The sequence below is a fragment of the Salvelinus fontinalis genome, chromosome 12, assembly GCF_029448725.1.
Source record: "Salvelinus fontinalis isolate EN_2023a chromosome 12, ASM2944872v1, whole genome shotgun sequence".
NCBI lineage: Eukaryota > Metazoa > Chordata > Actinopteri > Salmoniformes > Salmonidae > Salvelinus > Salvelinus fontinalis.
This window is the reverse complement of record NC_074676.1, coordinates 55,041,913-55,060,089: the sequence shown is the minus strand read 5'-3', so window position 1 is coordinate 55,060,089 and position 18,177 is coordinate 55,041,913. Positions and strand designations below refer to the sequence as shown.

General features: G+C 45.9%; 1 protein-coding gene across 3 annotated transcripts in view; it reads right to left on the bottom strand.

The window, feature by feature from the left end:
• Positions 1-18,177, bottom strand: part of LOC129867608 (ubiquitin-protein ligase E3A-like) — a 48,170-nt gene that overhangs the window by 17,166 nt on the left and 12,827 nt on the right. For all 3 annotated transcript variants that reach the window (XM_055941118.1, XM_055941119.1, XM_055941117.1), the window contains 6 exons: positions 15,213-15,880; positions 14,861-14,938; positions 11,275-11,334; positions 4,963-5,064; positions 2,935-3,261; positions 436-580 (listed from right to left, as the gene is read on the bottom strand). In XM_055941118.1, coding sequence (XP_055797093.1) covers positions 436-580; positions 2,935-3,261; positions 4,963-5,064; positions 11,275-11,334; positions 14,861-14,938; positions 15,213-15,880 — 1,380 coding nt within the window. The remainder of the gene's footprint in view (positions 1-435; positions 581-2,934; positions 3,262-4,962; positions 5,065-11,274; positions 11,335-14,860; positions 14,939-15,212; positions 15,881-18,177) is intronic.

The following is an 18,177-nucleotide window of genomic DNA, read 5'->3' as shown; positions in this document are numbered from 1 at the left end:
ATTAGTTCCTGCCAAGGCAGCAGCTACTCTTCCTGGGGTCTATTATGGATCCCCATTAGTTCCTGCCAAGGCAGCATCTACTCTTCCTGGGGTCTATTATGGATCCCCATTAGTTCCTGCCAAGGCAGCAGCTACTCTTCCTGGGGTTTATTATGGATCCCCATTAGTTCCTACCAAGGCAGCAGCTATTCTCCATCAAAACTTGTTTTCGCTTTGTCATTAAAATGTAGATTGAGGATTTTACTTATCAATTTTAGAATAAGGCTGTAACGTAACAAAATGTGGAAAAACAGAAGGGGGAAACATTTCTATATACAGTGCATTAGGAAAGTGTCTTCGGATTACATATAACATGTATAACGCAAAGCCTGAGAGACTACATTGTATTTTTATCCACCCCAGATACAGCATTCAATTCCAAGCAGAACATCTCACCAATATCAGGGTTGAACATCTCCTCCAGGACTAGCTGGAAGAACTCTTTAGAGACTCCTCCCTCGTCGACGCCCTGCTCGCCTTCAAACTCCACAAACAGCTGCTTCCTCAGGTCCGCTGGGTTCTCCATGGAGATCATCTCTAACTGTAGGACGCAGACCATTAGGTTAGGAGAGGGACAGACACACAGAGGAACCCTTCCCATTCACCTTAGCACTAGCCTGGTCTTGGTCGACCGAGAGTCGTCTGTTCTTTTCCACCAATCGATTGGTAGAATTGTTAAAACGTGTATTTTTTCCATATATAGACACCTCCATTGTGTCTTAATCAAATCAACCGATAGACACCGAGCTTGTCTGACAAAAATAATTAAAAACACAGATAACTAGAGGGAGTCCGATCGACATGGCCACTCTGCTCCGAAGCAACTCTGCAGTATTATAGCGTAACAGGAACCTGCATTTCGAACGTAAATATTACTTATCTGAAATGGATCCTTTGTTCGTACCCCGCAAGGTGCATGAACTTATCCCAGAGGCTACTCCAAGATGCCACGGAGACGAGGTATTCGAAGTGGACTTCTAGTCCGAGTCAGGAGGCGTACACACCATCCACCGCTTCTGGAGTATATTACTCGCTAATGTTCAGTCCCTGGACAATAGCGTAGACGAGCTCAGGGCGAGGACCTCCTTCCAGAGGGACTGTAACATACTCTGTTTCATGGAATCATGGCTCTCTCCGGATATACTGTCCCTGTCCATACAGCCAGTTGGGTTCTCAGTACATCGTGCAAAATAAAGAACTCTCCGGGAAGAAGAAATGCGGGGGTGTATGTGTCATGATTAACTACTCATGGTGTGATCGTGGTAACGTACAGGAACTCAAGTCCTTTAGTTCACCCGACCTCGAATACCTCAAATGCTGACCATATTACCTCCCAAGAGAATTCTCTTCGGCTAATGTCGCAGCCATATCGCAGTATATTCCCCCTCAAGCCTCATACCACGACAGCCCTCAAGGAACTACACTGGACTTTGTGCAACTGGAAACTACATATCCCGAGGCAACATTTATTGTAGCTGGGGACTTTAACAAAGAAATCTGAGGAAAACGCTACCGAAGTCCTACAAACACATTGACTATAATAGTTGAGCTTCAAAAACTCTACCGTTGCTACAAGGCCCTCCCCCGCCTTACTTTCGGCAAATCAGATGACGACTCCATTCTGCTACTCCCTTCCTATAGGCAGGAATTATCCGTGCTATGAACTGCCAATTGAGATGGCTTGGGATGAGTTGGATCGCAGAGTGAAGGAAAAGCAGCCAACAAGTGCTCAGCATATGTGGGAACTCCTTCAAGACGGTTGGAAAAGCATTCCAGGTGAAGCTGGTTGAGAGAATGCCAAGAGTGTGCAATCAAGCTGTCAATCAAGGCAAAGGGTGGCTACTTTGAAGAATCTCAAATATAAAATACAGTGGCAAGAAAAAGTATGTGAACCCTTTGGAATTATCTGGATTTCTGCATAAATTGGTCATCAAATTTGATCTGGACTCTAAGTCACAACAATAGACAAACCTAGTGTGCTTAAACTAACACAAATTACTGTATTTTTCTTGCTATATTGAATACATCATTAAATTCACAGTGTAAGGTGTAAAAAGTATGTGAACCTGTACGCTAATGACTTCTCCAAAAGCTAATTGGAGTCAGGAGTCAGCTGACCTGGAGTCCCAATCAATGAGATGAGATTGGAGATGTTGGTTAGAGCTGCCGTAACACAAAAAATTTGAGTTGGCTATTCACAAGAAGCACGGCCTGATGTGATGTCTCGAACAAAGATCTCAAAAGACCTACGATCAGAAGAAGCACTGCCTTCTGGAGTGGCCCAGTCAAGTCCTGACCTCAACCCGATCGGAGGTCATGCCACAGCATCTCAGAGAGCCGTTCACACCAGACATCGCAATAATATTGCTGAACTGAAACAGTTTTGTAGCCCAAAATTCAGAATTGCTCCTGACCGCTGTGCAGGTCTGATCCACAACTACAAATTTTTTTTTGGTTGAGGTTATTTCTTCCAAAAGGAGGGTCAATCAGTTATTACATCCAAGGGTTCACATACTTTCCCCCACCCTGCACTGTGAATATTTACACAGTTTGTTCAATAGAGACATGAAAACATATAATTGTTTGTGTGTTATTAGTTTAATCAGACTGTGTTTGTCTATTGTTGTGATCTAGATTTTATGACCAATTTATGCAGAAATCCAGGTATTTCCAAAAGATTCACATTCTTTTTTCTTGATACTGTATATGTTGATTTGTTTAACGCTTTTTTTTTGGTTACTACATGATTCCATATGTGTTATTTCACAGTTTTGATGTCTTCACTATTATTCTACAATGTAGAAAATAGTAAAAAATCAAGAAAAACTCTTGAATGAGTAGCTGTGTCCAAACTTTGGACTGGGTACTATATGTGTGTGTGTGTCTGTGACTCACCCTGACGAGGGCGTCGTCGATGATGTGGTCTCGTCGTACTTTGAGCCTGAGGTACGGGTTGAGCTGCTGCCCTTGTACCAGGCTGTAGAGAGCCGTGATCCTCCTCTCGCTGTACATGCTGATGCGGTTGTCGTAGTACAGACCCAGGCTCTTGGTGCAGGCGTTGAGGATGAAGGGACAGCTCTGGAAGGAGAACTTACTCTCCGAGTCCACCTTGAAGAAGGTAAAGTCCTTGTCCATCTCTAGAACGTCGTTCAACGGCTCGTTGACAAACTCCTCGAAGGGGATGAGGGGTCGTCTGCAGTCCAGGGTCCTGACGCCCAGCTCCTTTTGACAATTTAAAAACAATTCAACCACACGTGGACACAATCCATTCCAAATCACTGTGGATAAAAGTATTTAAATCATTGAGGATAAAACAGAAAAAGTATTTACAGAAACAGTATTCAGACCCCTTGACTTTTTCCATATTTTGTTACAGCTTTATTCTAAAATAGATTTATTTTTATTGTCCCTCATCAATATACACACCATACCCCATAATGACAAATCAAAAAGGTTTTTGGAAATGTTGGCAATTTACTAAAAATACATTTACATAAGTATTCAGACCCTTTGCTATTAAACTCGAAATTGAGCTCAGGTACATACTGTTTCCATTGATCATCCTTGATGTTTCTACAACTTGATTGGAGTCCACCTGTGGTAAATTCAATTGATTGGACATGATTTGGAAAGACACACACCTGTCTATATAAGGTCCCACAGTTGACATTTCATGTCAGAGCAAAAACCAAACCATGAGGTCAAAGGAATTGTCGTAGAGACAGGATTGTGTCGAGGCACAGATCTGGGAAAGGGTACCAAAACATTTCTGCAGCATTGAAGGTCCCCAAGAACACAGTGGCCTCCATCATTCTTAAATGGAAGAAGTTTGGAACCACAAAGACTCTTCCTAGAGCTGGCCGCCCGGCCAAACTGAGTGATCCAGGGAGAAGGGTGGTCACTCTGACAGAGCTCCAGAATTCCTCTGTGGAGATGGGATAACCTTCCAGAAGGACAATCATTTCTGCAGCACTCCACCAATCATGCCTTTATGGTAGAGTGGCCAGATGGAAGCCACTCCTCAGTAAAAGGCACATGACAGCCCGCTTGGAGTTTGCCAAAAGGCACCTAAAGACTCTCAGACCATGAGAAACAAGATACTCTGGTCTGATGAAACAAAGATTGAACTCTTTGGCCTGAATGCCAAGCGTCACGTCTAGAGGAAACCTGGCACCATCCCTACGGTGAAGCATGGTTGTGGCAGGATCATGTTGTGGGGATGTTTTTCAGCAGCAGGGATGGGTGAACAGAGCAAAGAACAGAGAGATCCTTGATGAAAACCTGCTACAGAGCGCTCAGAACCTCAGACTGGGGTGAAGGTTCACCTTCCAACAGGACAACGACCCTAAGCACACAGCCAAGACAATGCAGGAGTGGCTTCGGGACAAGTCTCTGAATATCCTTGAATGGCCCAGCCAGAGGCCGAACTTGAATTTGATCGAACATCTCTGGAGAGACCTGAAAATATCTGTGCAGCGACGCTCCCCATCCAACCTGACAGAGCTTGAGAGGAACTGCAGAGAAGAATGGGAGAAACTCCCCAAATACAGATGTGCCAAGCTTGTAGCGTCACACCCAAGAAGACTTGAGGCTGTAATCGCTGCCAAAGGTGCTTCAACAAAGTACTGAGTAAAGGGTCTGAATACTTATGTAAACGTGATTAAGTTTTTGGGGTTGTTGAATAAAATAGCAATAATTTCTAAACCAGTTTTTGCTTTGTCATTATGGGGTATATTGTGTGTAGATTGATGAAGGGGAAAAACTATTTAATACATTTTAGAATAAGGCTGTAACATAACATAACGTGGAAAAAGTCAAGCGATCTGAATACTTTGACCGCACTGTAAATTATTGAGGATAACAAAGAAAAAGTACATTCTTTAAAATAAAGTTTAATTTCCCATTGTGGTCGTCTCTCCTCACCTTCTCCAGAGGATCGACCCGGAGACCCTTCTTGTTCCTCCTCTCCTCCCCTAAGAGCTCCTGCAGGGTGAGCTCGCTGGACTCAGACGGGGGCTCCTCCTCCTGATCGAATTTGCATTTTATTTTAAAACTTCTCCCACTACCATAAAAACACTTCACCTACATGGATAGGGCCAAATTGAAACGTTCCTTAAAAGAACCATGAAAGAGAACACTGAGGATTATGGGTAAATTATTATTCGACCAAAAGGTGAGGACACAACTGTACATCTGACAAGAATGAATCCAAACATTACACATTGTTGATTTGATGTACTTTCACTCTATTTGTTGATAGCGAAATCTGAAAATACTCATGATACTTACAGTAACATGATAAGAATATTAATTCGACTTTTGGAGTAGGTACAAGATAAGAAAAAACAATTACAATGGTTTCAGTGAGAGGACTAACTGGTGTCTCCAAGTGGCCCCACACCTCTCCAAACTGTGGGTTTCAGTGAGAGGACTAACTGGTGTCTCCAAGTGGCCCCACACCTCTCCAAACTGTGGGTTTCAGTGAGAGGACTAACTGGTGTCTCCAAGTGGCCACACACCTCTCCAAACTGTGGGTTTCAGTGAGAGGACTAACTGGTGTCTCCAAGTGGCCCCACACCTCTCCAAACTGTGGGTTTCAGTGAGAGGACTAACTGGTGTCTCCAAGTGGCCCCACACCTCTCCAAACTGTGGGTTTCAGTGAGAGGACTAACTGGTGTCTCCAAGTGGCCCCACACCTCTCCAAACTGTGGGTTTCAGTGAGAGGACTAACTGGTGTCTCCAAGTGGCCCCACACCTCTCCAAACTGTGGGTTTCAGTGAGAGGACTAACTGGTGTCTCCAAGTGGCCACACACCTCTCCAAACTGTGGGTTTCAGTGAGAGGACTAACTGGTGTCTCCAAGTGGCCCCACACCTCTCCAAACTGTGGGTTTCAGTGAGAGGACTAACTGGTGTCTCCAAGTGGCCACACACCTCTCCAAACTGTGGGTTTCAGTGAGAGGACTAACTGGTGTCTCCAAGTGGCCCCCACACCTCTCCAAACTGTGCAGATCGTAAGTCATTTCAATGCATTATGACACAATGTGCTTTTTTGACCTCACAGCTTTGCCATTGAGGAACTGAATCCAGCAAACTTGTAGTTTCTTGTTAGGAACACATCCCCACCATCACACAATTACTGTTGTTTACGCAACCCGAAAACATTCCATTATAAATCACAATCTGGGTCAGGCGGGCATCATTTGGAAGCTTATTCTACTGCCAACATGGCTAGCTAAGTTATAAAATACGATCTTAAGCCCTTTTCGGACAGGATACGTTTTACTGGGGGAGCTCCGGTAATGTAAATCATGTGCACAAGCAAAAATCCCCACATCTGTCATTTTAGTCCCGTCCGAATCTGCCATGTCTGTCATTTTTGTCCCGTCTGAATCTGCCATGTCAGTCATTTTAGTCCCGTCCGAATCTGCCATGTCAGTCATTTTAGTCCCGTCCGAATCTGCCATGTCAGTCATTTTAGTCCCGTCCGAATCTGCCATGTCAGTCATTTTAGTCCCGTCCGAATCTGCCATGTCAGTCATTTTAGTCCCGTCCGAATCTGCCATGTCAGTCATTTTAGTCCCGTCCGAATCTGCCATGTCAGTCATTTTAGTCCCGTCCGAATCTGCCATGTCAGTCATTTTAGTCCCGTCCGAATCTGCCATGTCAGTCATTTTAGTCCCGTCCGAATCTGCCATGTCAGTCATTTTAGTCCCGTCCGAATCTGCCATGTCTGTCATTTTTACTTGCCAAGAAGGTTATTAAAAACCCTCCTGTTTTCCAGGAAACTGCCAGGTCCTCTGATATTACTATCTCTGTGTTTTCAGGGAGTTTAACAGGCGCTGCACTCAGTCTGGGGCAGAACATGGGACTAAATTGATGCTTTAAAAACAAAGTGGTTTGTACGTAACGTACAGATGAATGATCTGTGTCGTCACATCTTTCATAGTGCCATACTTTTCTTTTTAAAAGACGGAAGAAGACGATATTGACCCAAGAATTTATAAAATTGTTAAATCCGTCAGGTAATTAAATGTCTGTAGGTTACAGTTCATGGTGTTTACTTTTATTTAGCCTTCTGAACTGAAGGTCAATAGGTCATTAGTCACTATTAAACTGTCCCTCGACATGTGAACTGAAGGTCATTAGGTCACTATTAGACTGTCCCTCGACATGTGAACTGAAGGTCACTATTAGACTGTCCCTCGACATGTGAACTGAAGGTCATACGGTCACTATTAGACTGTCCCTAGACATGTGAACTGAAGGTCATTAGGTCACTATTAGACTGTCCCTCGACATGTGAACTGAAGGTCACTATTAGACTGTCCCTCGACATGTGAACTGAAGGTCATACGGTCACTATTAGACTGTCCCTAGACATGTGAACTGAAGGTCATTAGGTCACTATTAGACTGTCCCTCGACATGTGAACTGAAGGTCACTATTAGACTGTCCCTAGACATGTGAACTGAAGGTCATTAGGTCACTATTAGACTGTCCCTCGTCATGTGAACTGAAGGTCAATATTAGATTGTCCCTAGACATGTGAACTGAAGGTCACTATTAGACTGTCCCTAGACATGTGAACTGAAGGTCATTAGGTCACTATTAGACTGTCCCTCGACATGTGAACTGAAGGTCACTATTAGACTGTCCCTAGACATGTGAACTGAAGGTCATTAGGTTACTATTAGACTGTCCCTCGACATGTGAACTGAAGGTCGTTAGGTCACTATTAGACTGTCCCTAGACATGTGAACTGAAGGTCATTAGGTCACTATTAGACTGTCCCTCGACATGTGAACTGAAGGTCACTATTAGACTGTCCCTAGACATGTGAACTGAAGGTCATTAGGTCACTATTAGACTGTCCCTCGACATGTGAACTGAAGGTCACTATTAGACTGTCCCTAGACATGTGAACTGAAGGTCATTAGGTTACTATTAGACTGTCCCTCGACATGTGAACTGAAGGTCATTAGGTCACTATTAGACTGTCCCTCGACATGTGAACTGAAGGTCATTAGGTCACTATTAGACTGTCCCTAGACATGTGAACTGAAGGTCATTAGGTCACTATTGGACTGTCCCTCGACATGTGAACTGAAGGTCAATAGGTCATTAGGTCACTATTAGACTGTCCCTCGACATGTGAACTGAAGGTCATTAGGTCATTAGGTCACTATTAGACTGTCCCTCGACATGTGAACTGAAGGTCATTAGGTCACTATTAGACTGTCCCTAGACATGTGAACTGAAGGTCATTAGGTCACTATTAGACTGTCCCCCAACGTGAACTGAAGGTCATTAGGTCACTATTAGACTGTCCCTCGACATGTGAACTGAAGGTCACTATTAGACTGTCCCTCGACATGTGAACTGAAGGTCATTAGGTCACTATTAGACTGTCCCTCGACATGTGAACGGAAGGTCATTAGGTCACTATTAGACTGTCCCTAGACATGTGAACTGAAGGTCATTAGGTCACTATTAGACTGTCCCCCGACGTGAACTGAAGGTCATTAGGTCACTATTAGACTGTCCCTCGACATGTGAACGGAAGGTCATTAGGTCACTATTAGACTGTCCCTCGACATGTGAACCGAAGGGCATTAGGTCACTATTAGACTGTCCCTCGACATGTGAAATATATTCACGCCCAGAACAGCCTTCCGTCATAACGGTCAATTTTGAATGAGAGGAAAAAAACAATTACATGGGCAGTTGGGTAAAAGTATTCCCGTCCGAATCGTCCACTGGAAGACATGCTGGGGCAATGACTACATAACCCACCTTCTATCACCAACTCAGTGTCCTTGTGGTTAGAGTGTCTGCCCTGAGATTGGAAGGTTGCGAGTTCAATCCCTTTGCCAAGTCATACCAAAGAACTCTGAAAATGGGACCTGTGTGTCTCTGCTTGGCACTCAGCATTAAAGAGATAAGATTGGGGGTAAGGCCCTGAGATAGACCAGTGTCCTGTCCAGGGTTAAGGCCCTGAGATAGACTAGTGTCCTGTCCAGGGGTAAGGCCCTGAGATAGACTAGTGTCCTGTCCAGGGGTAAGGCCCTGAGATAGACTAGTGTCCTGTCCAGAGGTAAGGCCCTGAGATAGACTAGTGTCCTGTCCAGGGGTAAGGCCCTGAGATAGACTAGTGTCCTGTCCAGGGTTAAGGCCCTGAGATAGACTAGTGTCCTGTCCAGGGTTAAGGCCCTGAGATAGACTAGTGTCCTGTCCAGGGGTAAGGCCCTGAGATAGACTAGTGTCCTGTCCAGGGGTAAGGCCCTGAGATAGACTAGTGTCCTGTCCAGGGGTAAGGCCCTGAGATAGACTAGTGTCCTGTCCAGGGGTAAGGCCCTGAGATAGAATAGTGTCCTGTCCAGGGGTAAGGCCCTGAGATAGACTAGTGTCCTGTCCAGGGGTAAGGCCCTGTGATAGACTAGTGTCCTGTCCAGGGGTAAGGCCCTGAGATAGACTAGTGTCCTGTCCAGGGGTAAGGCCCTGTGATAGACTAGTGTCCTGTCTAGGGGTAAGGCCCTGAGATAGACTAGTGTCCTGTCCAGGGGTAGGGCCCTGAGATAGACTAGTGTCCTGTCCAGGGGTAAGGCCCTGAGATAGACTAGTGTCCTGTCCAGGGGTAGGGCCCTGAGATAGACTAGTGTCCTGTCTAGGGGTAAGGCCCTGAGATAGACTAGTGTCCTGTCCAGGGGTAAGGCCCTGAGATAGACTAGTGTCCTGTCCAGGGTTAAGGTCCTGAGATAGACTAGTGTCCTGTCCAGGGGTAAGGCCCTGAGATAGACTAGTGTCCTGTCCAGGGGTAAGGCCCTGAGATAGACTAGTGTCCTGTCCAGGGTTAAGGTCCTGAGATAGACTAGTGTCCTGTCTAGGGGTAAGGCCCTGAGATAGACTAGTGTCCTGTCTAGGGGTAAGGCCCTGAGATAGACCAGTGTCCTGTCCAGGGGTAAGGCCCTGAGATAGACTAGTGTCCTGTCCAGGGGTAAGGCCCTGAGATAGACTAGTGTCCTGTCTAGGGGTAAGGCCCTGAGATAGACCAGTGTCCTGTCCAGGGGTAAGGCCCTGAGATAGACTAGTGTCCTGTCCTGGGGTAAGGCCCTGTGAGACTATATGACCTCAGTGGTATTTATTATAATCCTCAACGTCTCATCTGTCAGAACACAACTTCTTGTTGCGTATTGTGCTCAAATTTATAATGGTTATCAGTCAAGACAAAATATGTCATTTTCAATCCATATTGAAGTGGAAAAGGCTACCTAAACAGTTTGAGTTTATTAGATAAGTTACTGTGATTGGATAGGGCTACACCCCCTGTATGGGATGCTGGGCTGTGATTGGATAGGGCTACACCCCCCTGTATGGGATGCTAGGCTGTGATTGGATAGGGCTACACCCCCCTGTAAATGGGATGCTAGGCTGTGATTGGATAGGGCTACACCCCCCTGTAAATGGGATGCTAGGCTGTGATTGGATAGGCCTACACCCCCTGTATGGGATGCTAGGCTGTGATTGGATAGGGCTACACCCCCCTGTATGGGATGCTAGGCTGTGATTGGATAGGGCTACACCCCTCTGTATGGGATGCTGGGCTGTGATTGGATAGGGCTACACCCCCCTGTATGGGATGCTAGGCTGTGATTGGATAGGGCTACACCCCCCTGTATGGGATGCTAGGCTGTGATTGGATAGGGCAACACCCCCCTGTATGGGATGCTAGGCTGTGATTGGATAGGGCTACACCCCCTGTATGGGATGCTGGGCTGTGATTGGATAGGGCTACACCCCCTGTATGGGATGCTGGGCTGTGATTGGAAAGGGCTACACCCCCTGTATGGGATGCTGGGCTGTGATTGGATAGGGCAACACCCCCTGTATGGGATGCTGGGCTGTGATTGGATAGGGCTACACCCCCTGTATGGGATGCTAGGCTGTGATTGGATAGGGCAACACCCCCTGTATATGGGATGCTAGGCTGTGATTGGATAGGGCTACACCCCCTGTATATGGGAGGCTAGGCTGTGATTGGATAGGGCTACACTCCCTGTATATGGGATGCTAGGCTGTGATGGGATAGGTATATGGGATGCTAGGCTGTGATTGGATAGGGCTACCTAAACAGTTAAAGCAAGTCACAACTTTTCTCCATGGACAAATATTTTTCTAGTCGATGATGAGTTTATTAGATAATCATTAGGCTGCTCCAGCCGGACGATATCTCTTACCTCCTCTTCGTTGTGGCCCGTATCGAGGTCACCTCCCAGCACGTTGGCGTAGAACACCAGCTTCAAACAGAATCAGACACGATTAAAATCACAAGACACTTTACAGGAAAACAATCAATGACAACTATAACATGTATAAACACATCTTCTTTCCATAGCTGTGGGGATCTGATCAAGGATTGTCCTTGGTTCTACAGCTAGAGCGCCTTCAAGAAGTGTTCATACCCCTCGACCTTTTTCCACTTTGTGTTACAACCTTCACATTTAAAATGGATTCAATTGTTATTTTTTTTTCTTCTTCTCACCAATCGACACCCCAAAAATGACAAAGTGAAAAACATGTTTTTAGAAATGTGCTAATTTATTGACAAATGAAATACAGAAATATCTAATTGACATAAATATTCACACCTCTGAGTCAATACATGTTAGAATCACCTTTGGCAGCGATTATAGCTGTGAGTCTTTCTGGGTGTCTAAGAGCTTTCAACACCTGGATTGAACAATATTTGCACATTATTCTTTAAAAAAATTCTTCAAGATCTGTCAAGTTGGTTGTTGATCATTGCTAGAAAACCCATTTTCAAGTCTGGCCATTGATTTTCAAGCCGATTTAAGTCAAAACTGTAACTAGACAACTCAGGAACATTCAACGTCATCTTGGTGAGCAAATCCAGTGTACACTATATATATATATATATACAAAACTATGTCGACACACGTTCAAATGACTGGAGTCGGCTATCATAGCTGACTGGTGTATAAAATCTAGTACACAGCCATGCAATCTCCATAGACAAACATTGGCAGTAGAATGGCCTTAATGAAGAGCTCAGTGACTTTCAACGTGGCACCGTCATAGGATGCCACCTTTCCAACAAGTCAGTCACATTTCTGCCCCACTAGGCAGCCCCGGTTAAACTGTGATGGGTTCGGACTTCTAAACATGAAATATCCTCATTCATGTCACTGAGGGAGAGAGAGGGGAATGCAGAGCGTTTACGTTCAGTCAGAACATTTTATTGTTAGACATCAGGTATCCTATGGAAAGAAGAAGGGCCACGGTCTGGGTACAAGGCAGCAGGACGGCCGTGAGTTGGGGAGGAGTGAAGAATTTGGTCCGAGGTCAGGTCCAAATGAAGTGAGATAGAACAGGCATCACTAAAGTCCTGTCCAGCAACAGAGATGCTATTGGCTGTCCAGGTGTGTAAGGCGGAGACTCGGCATAGGAGGAAGGTATAAATGCCAGTGGTTTGTGTAAATATGTCTTTGTCTTTTCAGCTGTCTGACCCATTGGGTGAATAAACTTGGTTTGAGCTGTTGCTACAGTTGGCGTTGTCGGCAGGATTCACCACGATTTCTGTCGAACTGGAGAATCCGAATCAGGGGAAAAGGACTCAAAACATATCAGCTTTTTATAATTACACTTTGACATTATGGGGTAGTGTGTAGGCCAGTGACAACATCAGTTTATTTCATTTTAAATTCAGGCTGTAACACAAGGGGTGTGAATACTTTCTGAAGACTCTAGGTATAGTTAATAGGCCTATAGACCAGCTCCTTGGTTGTAACCAGGTATTGTTATAGACCAGCTCCTTGGTTGTAACACCAGGTATTGTTATAGACCAGCTCCTTGGTTGTAACCAGGTATTGTTATAGACCAGCTCCTTGGTTGTAACCAGGTATTGTTATAGACCAGCTCCTTGGTTGTAACACCAGGTATCGTTATAGACCAGCTCCTTGGTTGTAACACCAGGTATTGTTATAGACCAGCTCTTTGGTTGTAACACCAGGTATTGTTATAGACCAGCTCCTTGGTTGTAACACCAGGTATTGTTATAGACCAGCTCCTTGGTTGTAACACCAGGTATTGTTATAGACCAGCTCCTTGGTTGTAACCAGGTATTGTTATAGACCAGCTCCTTGGTTGTAACACCAGGTATTGTTATAGACCAGCTCCTTGGTTGTAACACCAGGTATTGTTATAGACCAGCTCCTTGGTTGTAACCAGGTATTGTTATAGACCAGCTCCTTGGTTGTAACCAGGTATTGTTATAGACCAGCTCCTTGGTTGTAACCAGGTATTGTTATAGACCAGCTCCTTGGTTGTAACACCAGGTATCGTTATAGACCAGCTCCTTGGTTGTAACACCAGGTATTCCTATAGACCAGCTCCTTGGTTGTAACCAGGTATTCCTATAGACCAGCTCCTTGGTTGTAACACCAGGTATTGTTATAGACCAGCTCCTTGGTTGTAACCAGGTATTGTTATAGACCAGCTCCTTGGTTGTAACACCAGGTATTGTTATAGACCAGCTCCTTGGTTGTAACACCAGGTATTGTTATAGACCAGCTCCTTGGTTGTAACACCAGGTATTGTTATAGACCAGCTCCTTGGTTGTAACACCAGGTATTGTTATAGACCAGCTCCTTGGTTGTAACCAGGTATTGTTATAGACCAGCTCCTTGGTTGTAACCAGGTATTGTTATAGACCAGCTCCTTGGTTGTAACACCAGGTATTGTTATAGACCAGCTCCTTGGTTGTAACACCAGGTATTGTTATAGACCAGCTCCTTGGTTGTAACACCAGGTATTGTTATAGACCAGCTCCTTGGTTGTAACCAGGTATTGTTATATACCAGCTCCTTGGTTGTAACACCAGGTATTGTTATAGACCAGCTCCTTGGTTGTAACCAGGTATTGTTATAGACCAGCTCCTTGGTTGTAACACCAGGTATTGTTATATACCAGCTCCTTGGTTGTAACACCAGGTATTGTTATAGACCAGCTCCTTGGTTGTAACCAGGTATTGTTATAGACCAGCTCCTTGGTTGTAACACCAGGTATTGTTATAGACCAGCTCCTTGGTTGTAACACCAGGTATTGTTATAGACCAGCTCCTTGGTTGTAACACCAGGTATCGTTATAGACCAGCTCCTTGGTTGTAACCAGGTATCGTTATAGACCAGCTCCTTGGTTGTAACACCAGGTATTGTTATAGACCAGCTCCTTGGTTGTAACACCAGGTATTGTTATAGACCAGCTCCTTGGTTGTAACCAGGTATTGTTATATACCAGATCCTTGGTTGTAACACCAGGTATTGTTATATACCAGATCCTTGGTTGTATGGAACGAGCACGTCTGTCCGATAAGAGGGGAGCAAGGCTGTGAACTTCAGTGCTTTTAAAAGTGAAGTAAAATGTGGTTGTCTCACCTAGCTACCTTAAGATGAATGCGATGTTGCTCTGGATGAGCGCATCGGATAAGCGTCTGATAAGCGTCTGATAAGCGTCTGATAAGCGTCTGATAAACGTCTGATAAGCGTCCGATAAGCGTCCGATAAGCGTCCGATAAGCGTCCGATAAGCGTCCGATAAGCGTCCGATAAGCGTCCGATAAGCGTCCGATAAGCGTCCGATAAGCGTCCGATAAGCGTCCGATAAGCGTCTGATAAGCGTCTGATAAGCGTCTGATAAGCGTCCGATAAGTGTCCGATAAGCGTCTGATAAGCGTCCGATAAGCGTCTGACAAGCATCTGGTAAGCGTCTGATAAGCATCTGATAAACTGATAAACGACTAACATACCTTCAGACACTTGGTGGCCGCCACAACGGCCTCGTCATCGTTTACCAGACTGTCGCTGTCGTAGTCGTTGCTGATCACCTTAATGACGATAATAATAATAAGACATTAGTATAACAGCATTTCACTGTACTTTTCCCACCTGCTGTATCCTGTGCTGTTAATTTTGATAGAGAACTAATCATTACAGAGGAATCAACGCTTTAGGTAGGCAGAAAATGACAAAAAAGACAAAATAATGTACATAAAACAATGAATGCATGTAACTGCGTATTCCGTATAATAATTCAGTCTTGTCGACTGCGAGCACGAATGAAATAAAAACCTCAAAATCAGATAAAGAATGTAAGGTTACCGTGTAGGTGATGAGCTGCTGGAAGGTCTCCATCATTCGCCTGATGTGCTCTACACTGTACCGAGACCACAGGCGCGTCAGCTTGGCCAGGGCAGGCAGAGGGAGTTTACTCATACACTTACAGAACAGAGGCATGGCCATCTCCAGGTACTCTGGGCTGTGGAGGCTGCTGTTCTCCATCACGATGACGAAGATGTTCAGGTAGTCTGGGTTGGTGTCGTACACGTCCAGATAGGTTAGATCCAGCTCTACGTTGGGAGTTAGGTAGACCAGGGCGTTGAGGAAGGCTGATTCCATCGTCTCGTTGGAGAGGAGTCTGTCGTACACTCTCCTCACAGCTTCTACGTCCAAGGAGACCTCCACAGGACCCAGTCTGTTCTCCGTCGATCCCGTCGCTCCTTCCATGGACGCCGAGGCCTCTGATTCCTGCTCCATGGCGGTGGTTCTCTCCTTGTCGTCCTCGTCCTTGTCCTCGTCTTTGGCCTGGTGGGTCTTGCGCTGCTCCTTGGTGTCGGGGTGTTGCTCCTTGTCTTTCCTGAAGCTCCGCACCAGACCGTCAGCGCTGGAGAAGATCCTCCCGATGACTCGGATCAGAGGAGAGTAGTCCTTCTTCCCCTCACAGATACTCAGGATCTCATACACCTTCTCCTCGGTCAGGTAATGCACATCTGGAAACAGATAAGAGAAAAATAGTGAGCAACCATTTTAATCTCTTTAAAAAATAATGAATATTGAATAGCATGAATGAAGAGAAAAAAATTAGTTTGTGTCACCACATTCCCTACATACCGTGTCACCACATTCCCCACATGCCGCGTCACCACATTCCCCACATGCCGCGTCACCACATTCCCCACATGCCGCGTCACCACATTCCCCACATGCCGCGTCACCACATTCCCCACATGCCGCGTCACCACATTCCCCACATGCCGCGTCACCACATTCCCCACATGCCGCGTCACCACATTCCCCACATTCCGTGTCACCACATTCCCTACATACCGCGTCACCACATTCCCCACATACCGCGTCACCACATTCCGTGTCACCACATTCCGTGTCACCACATTCCCCACATACCGCGTCACCACATACCGTGTCACCACATTCCGTGTCACCACATTCCCTACATACCGCGTCACCACATTCCCCACATACCGCGTCACCACATTCCGTGTCACCACATTCCCTACATACCGTGTCACCACATACCGTGTCACCACATTCCCTACATACCGTGTCACCACATTTCCTACATACCGTGTCACCACATTCCCCACATACCGTGTCACCACATTCCCCACATACCGTGTCACCACATTCAGCAGCACCATATTCCCTACATACCGTGTCACCACATTCCCCACATACCGCGTCACCACATTCCCCACATACCGCGTCACCACATTCCCCACATACCGCGTCACCACATTCCCTACATACCGCGTCACCACATTCCCTACATACCGTGTCACCACATTCCCTACATACCGTGTCACCACATTCCCTACATACCGTGTCACCACATTCCCTACATACCGTGTCACCACATTCCCTACATACCGTGTCACCACATTCCCTACATACCGTGTCACCACATTCCCTACATACCGTGTCACCACATTCCCTACATACCGTGTCACCACATTCCCTACATACCGTGTCACCACATTCAGCAGCACCACATTCCCTACATACCGTGTCACCACATTCCCTACATACCGCATTCCCTACATACCGTGTCACCACATTCAGCAGCACCACATTCCCTACATACCGTGTCACCACATTCCCCACATACCGCGTCACCACATTCCCTACATACCGTGTCACCACATTCCCTACATACCGTGTCACCACATTCCCTACATACCGCATTCCCTACATACCGCGTCACCACATTCCCAACATACCGCGTCACCACATTCCCTACATACCGCGTCACCACATTCCCCACATACCGCGTCACCACATTCCCTACATACCGCGTCACCACATTCCCTACATACCGCGTCACCACATTCCCTACATACCGCGTCACCACATTCCCTACATACCGTGTCACCACATTCCCTACATACCGTGTCACCACATTCCCTACATACCGTGTCACCACATTCAGCAGCACCATATTCCCTACATACCGTGTCACCACATTCTCTACATACCGTGTCACCACATTCCCTACATACCGTGTCACCACATTCCCTACATACCGTGTCACCACATTCCCTACATACCGCGTCACCACATTCAGCAGCACCATATTCCCTACATACCGTGTCACCACATTCCCTACATACCACATCACCACATTCCCTACATACCACGTCACCACATTCCCTACATACCACGTCACCACATTCCCTACATACCGCGTCCCATATTACCATATTCCGTATTTAGTGCACTACTATTGACCAGAGCCCTATACAGTGCTTTCGGAAAGAATTCAGACCCCTTGACTTTATCCACATTGTTACGTTACAGCCGTATTCTAAAACTAATTAAATTGTTTGTTTTTTCTACCTCATCAATCAACACACAACACCCCATAACGACAAAGCAAACACACGTTTTTAGAAACGTTTGCAAATGTATTAAAAATAAACAGAAATATGACATACATAAGTGTTCAGACTCTTTACTCAGTACTTTGTTGAAGGACCTTTGGCAGCGATTACAGCCTCGAGTCTTCTTGGGTATAACGCTACAAGCTTGGCACACCTGTATTTGGGGAGTTTCTCCCATTCTTCTCTGCAGATCCTCTCAAGCTCTGTCAGGTTGGATGGGGAGCATCGCTGCACAGCTATTTTCAAGTCTCTCCAGAGATGGCCGGCCCACTCGAGGACATTCAGAGACTTGTCCCGAAGCCACTCCTGTGTTGTCTTGGCTGTGTGCTTGGGATCGTTGTCCTGTTAGGTGAACCTTCGCCTCAGTCGGAGTCTGGAGCAGGTTTTCC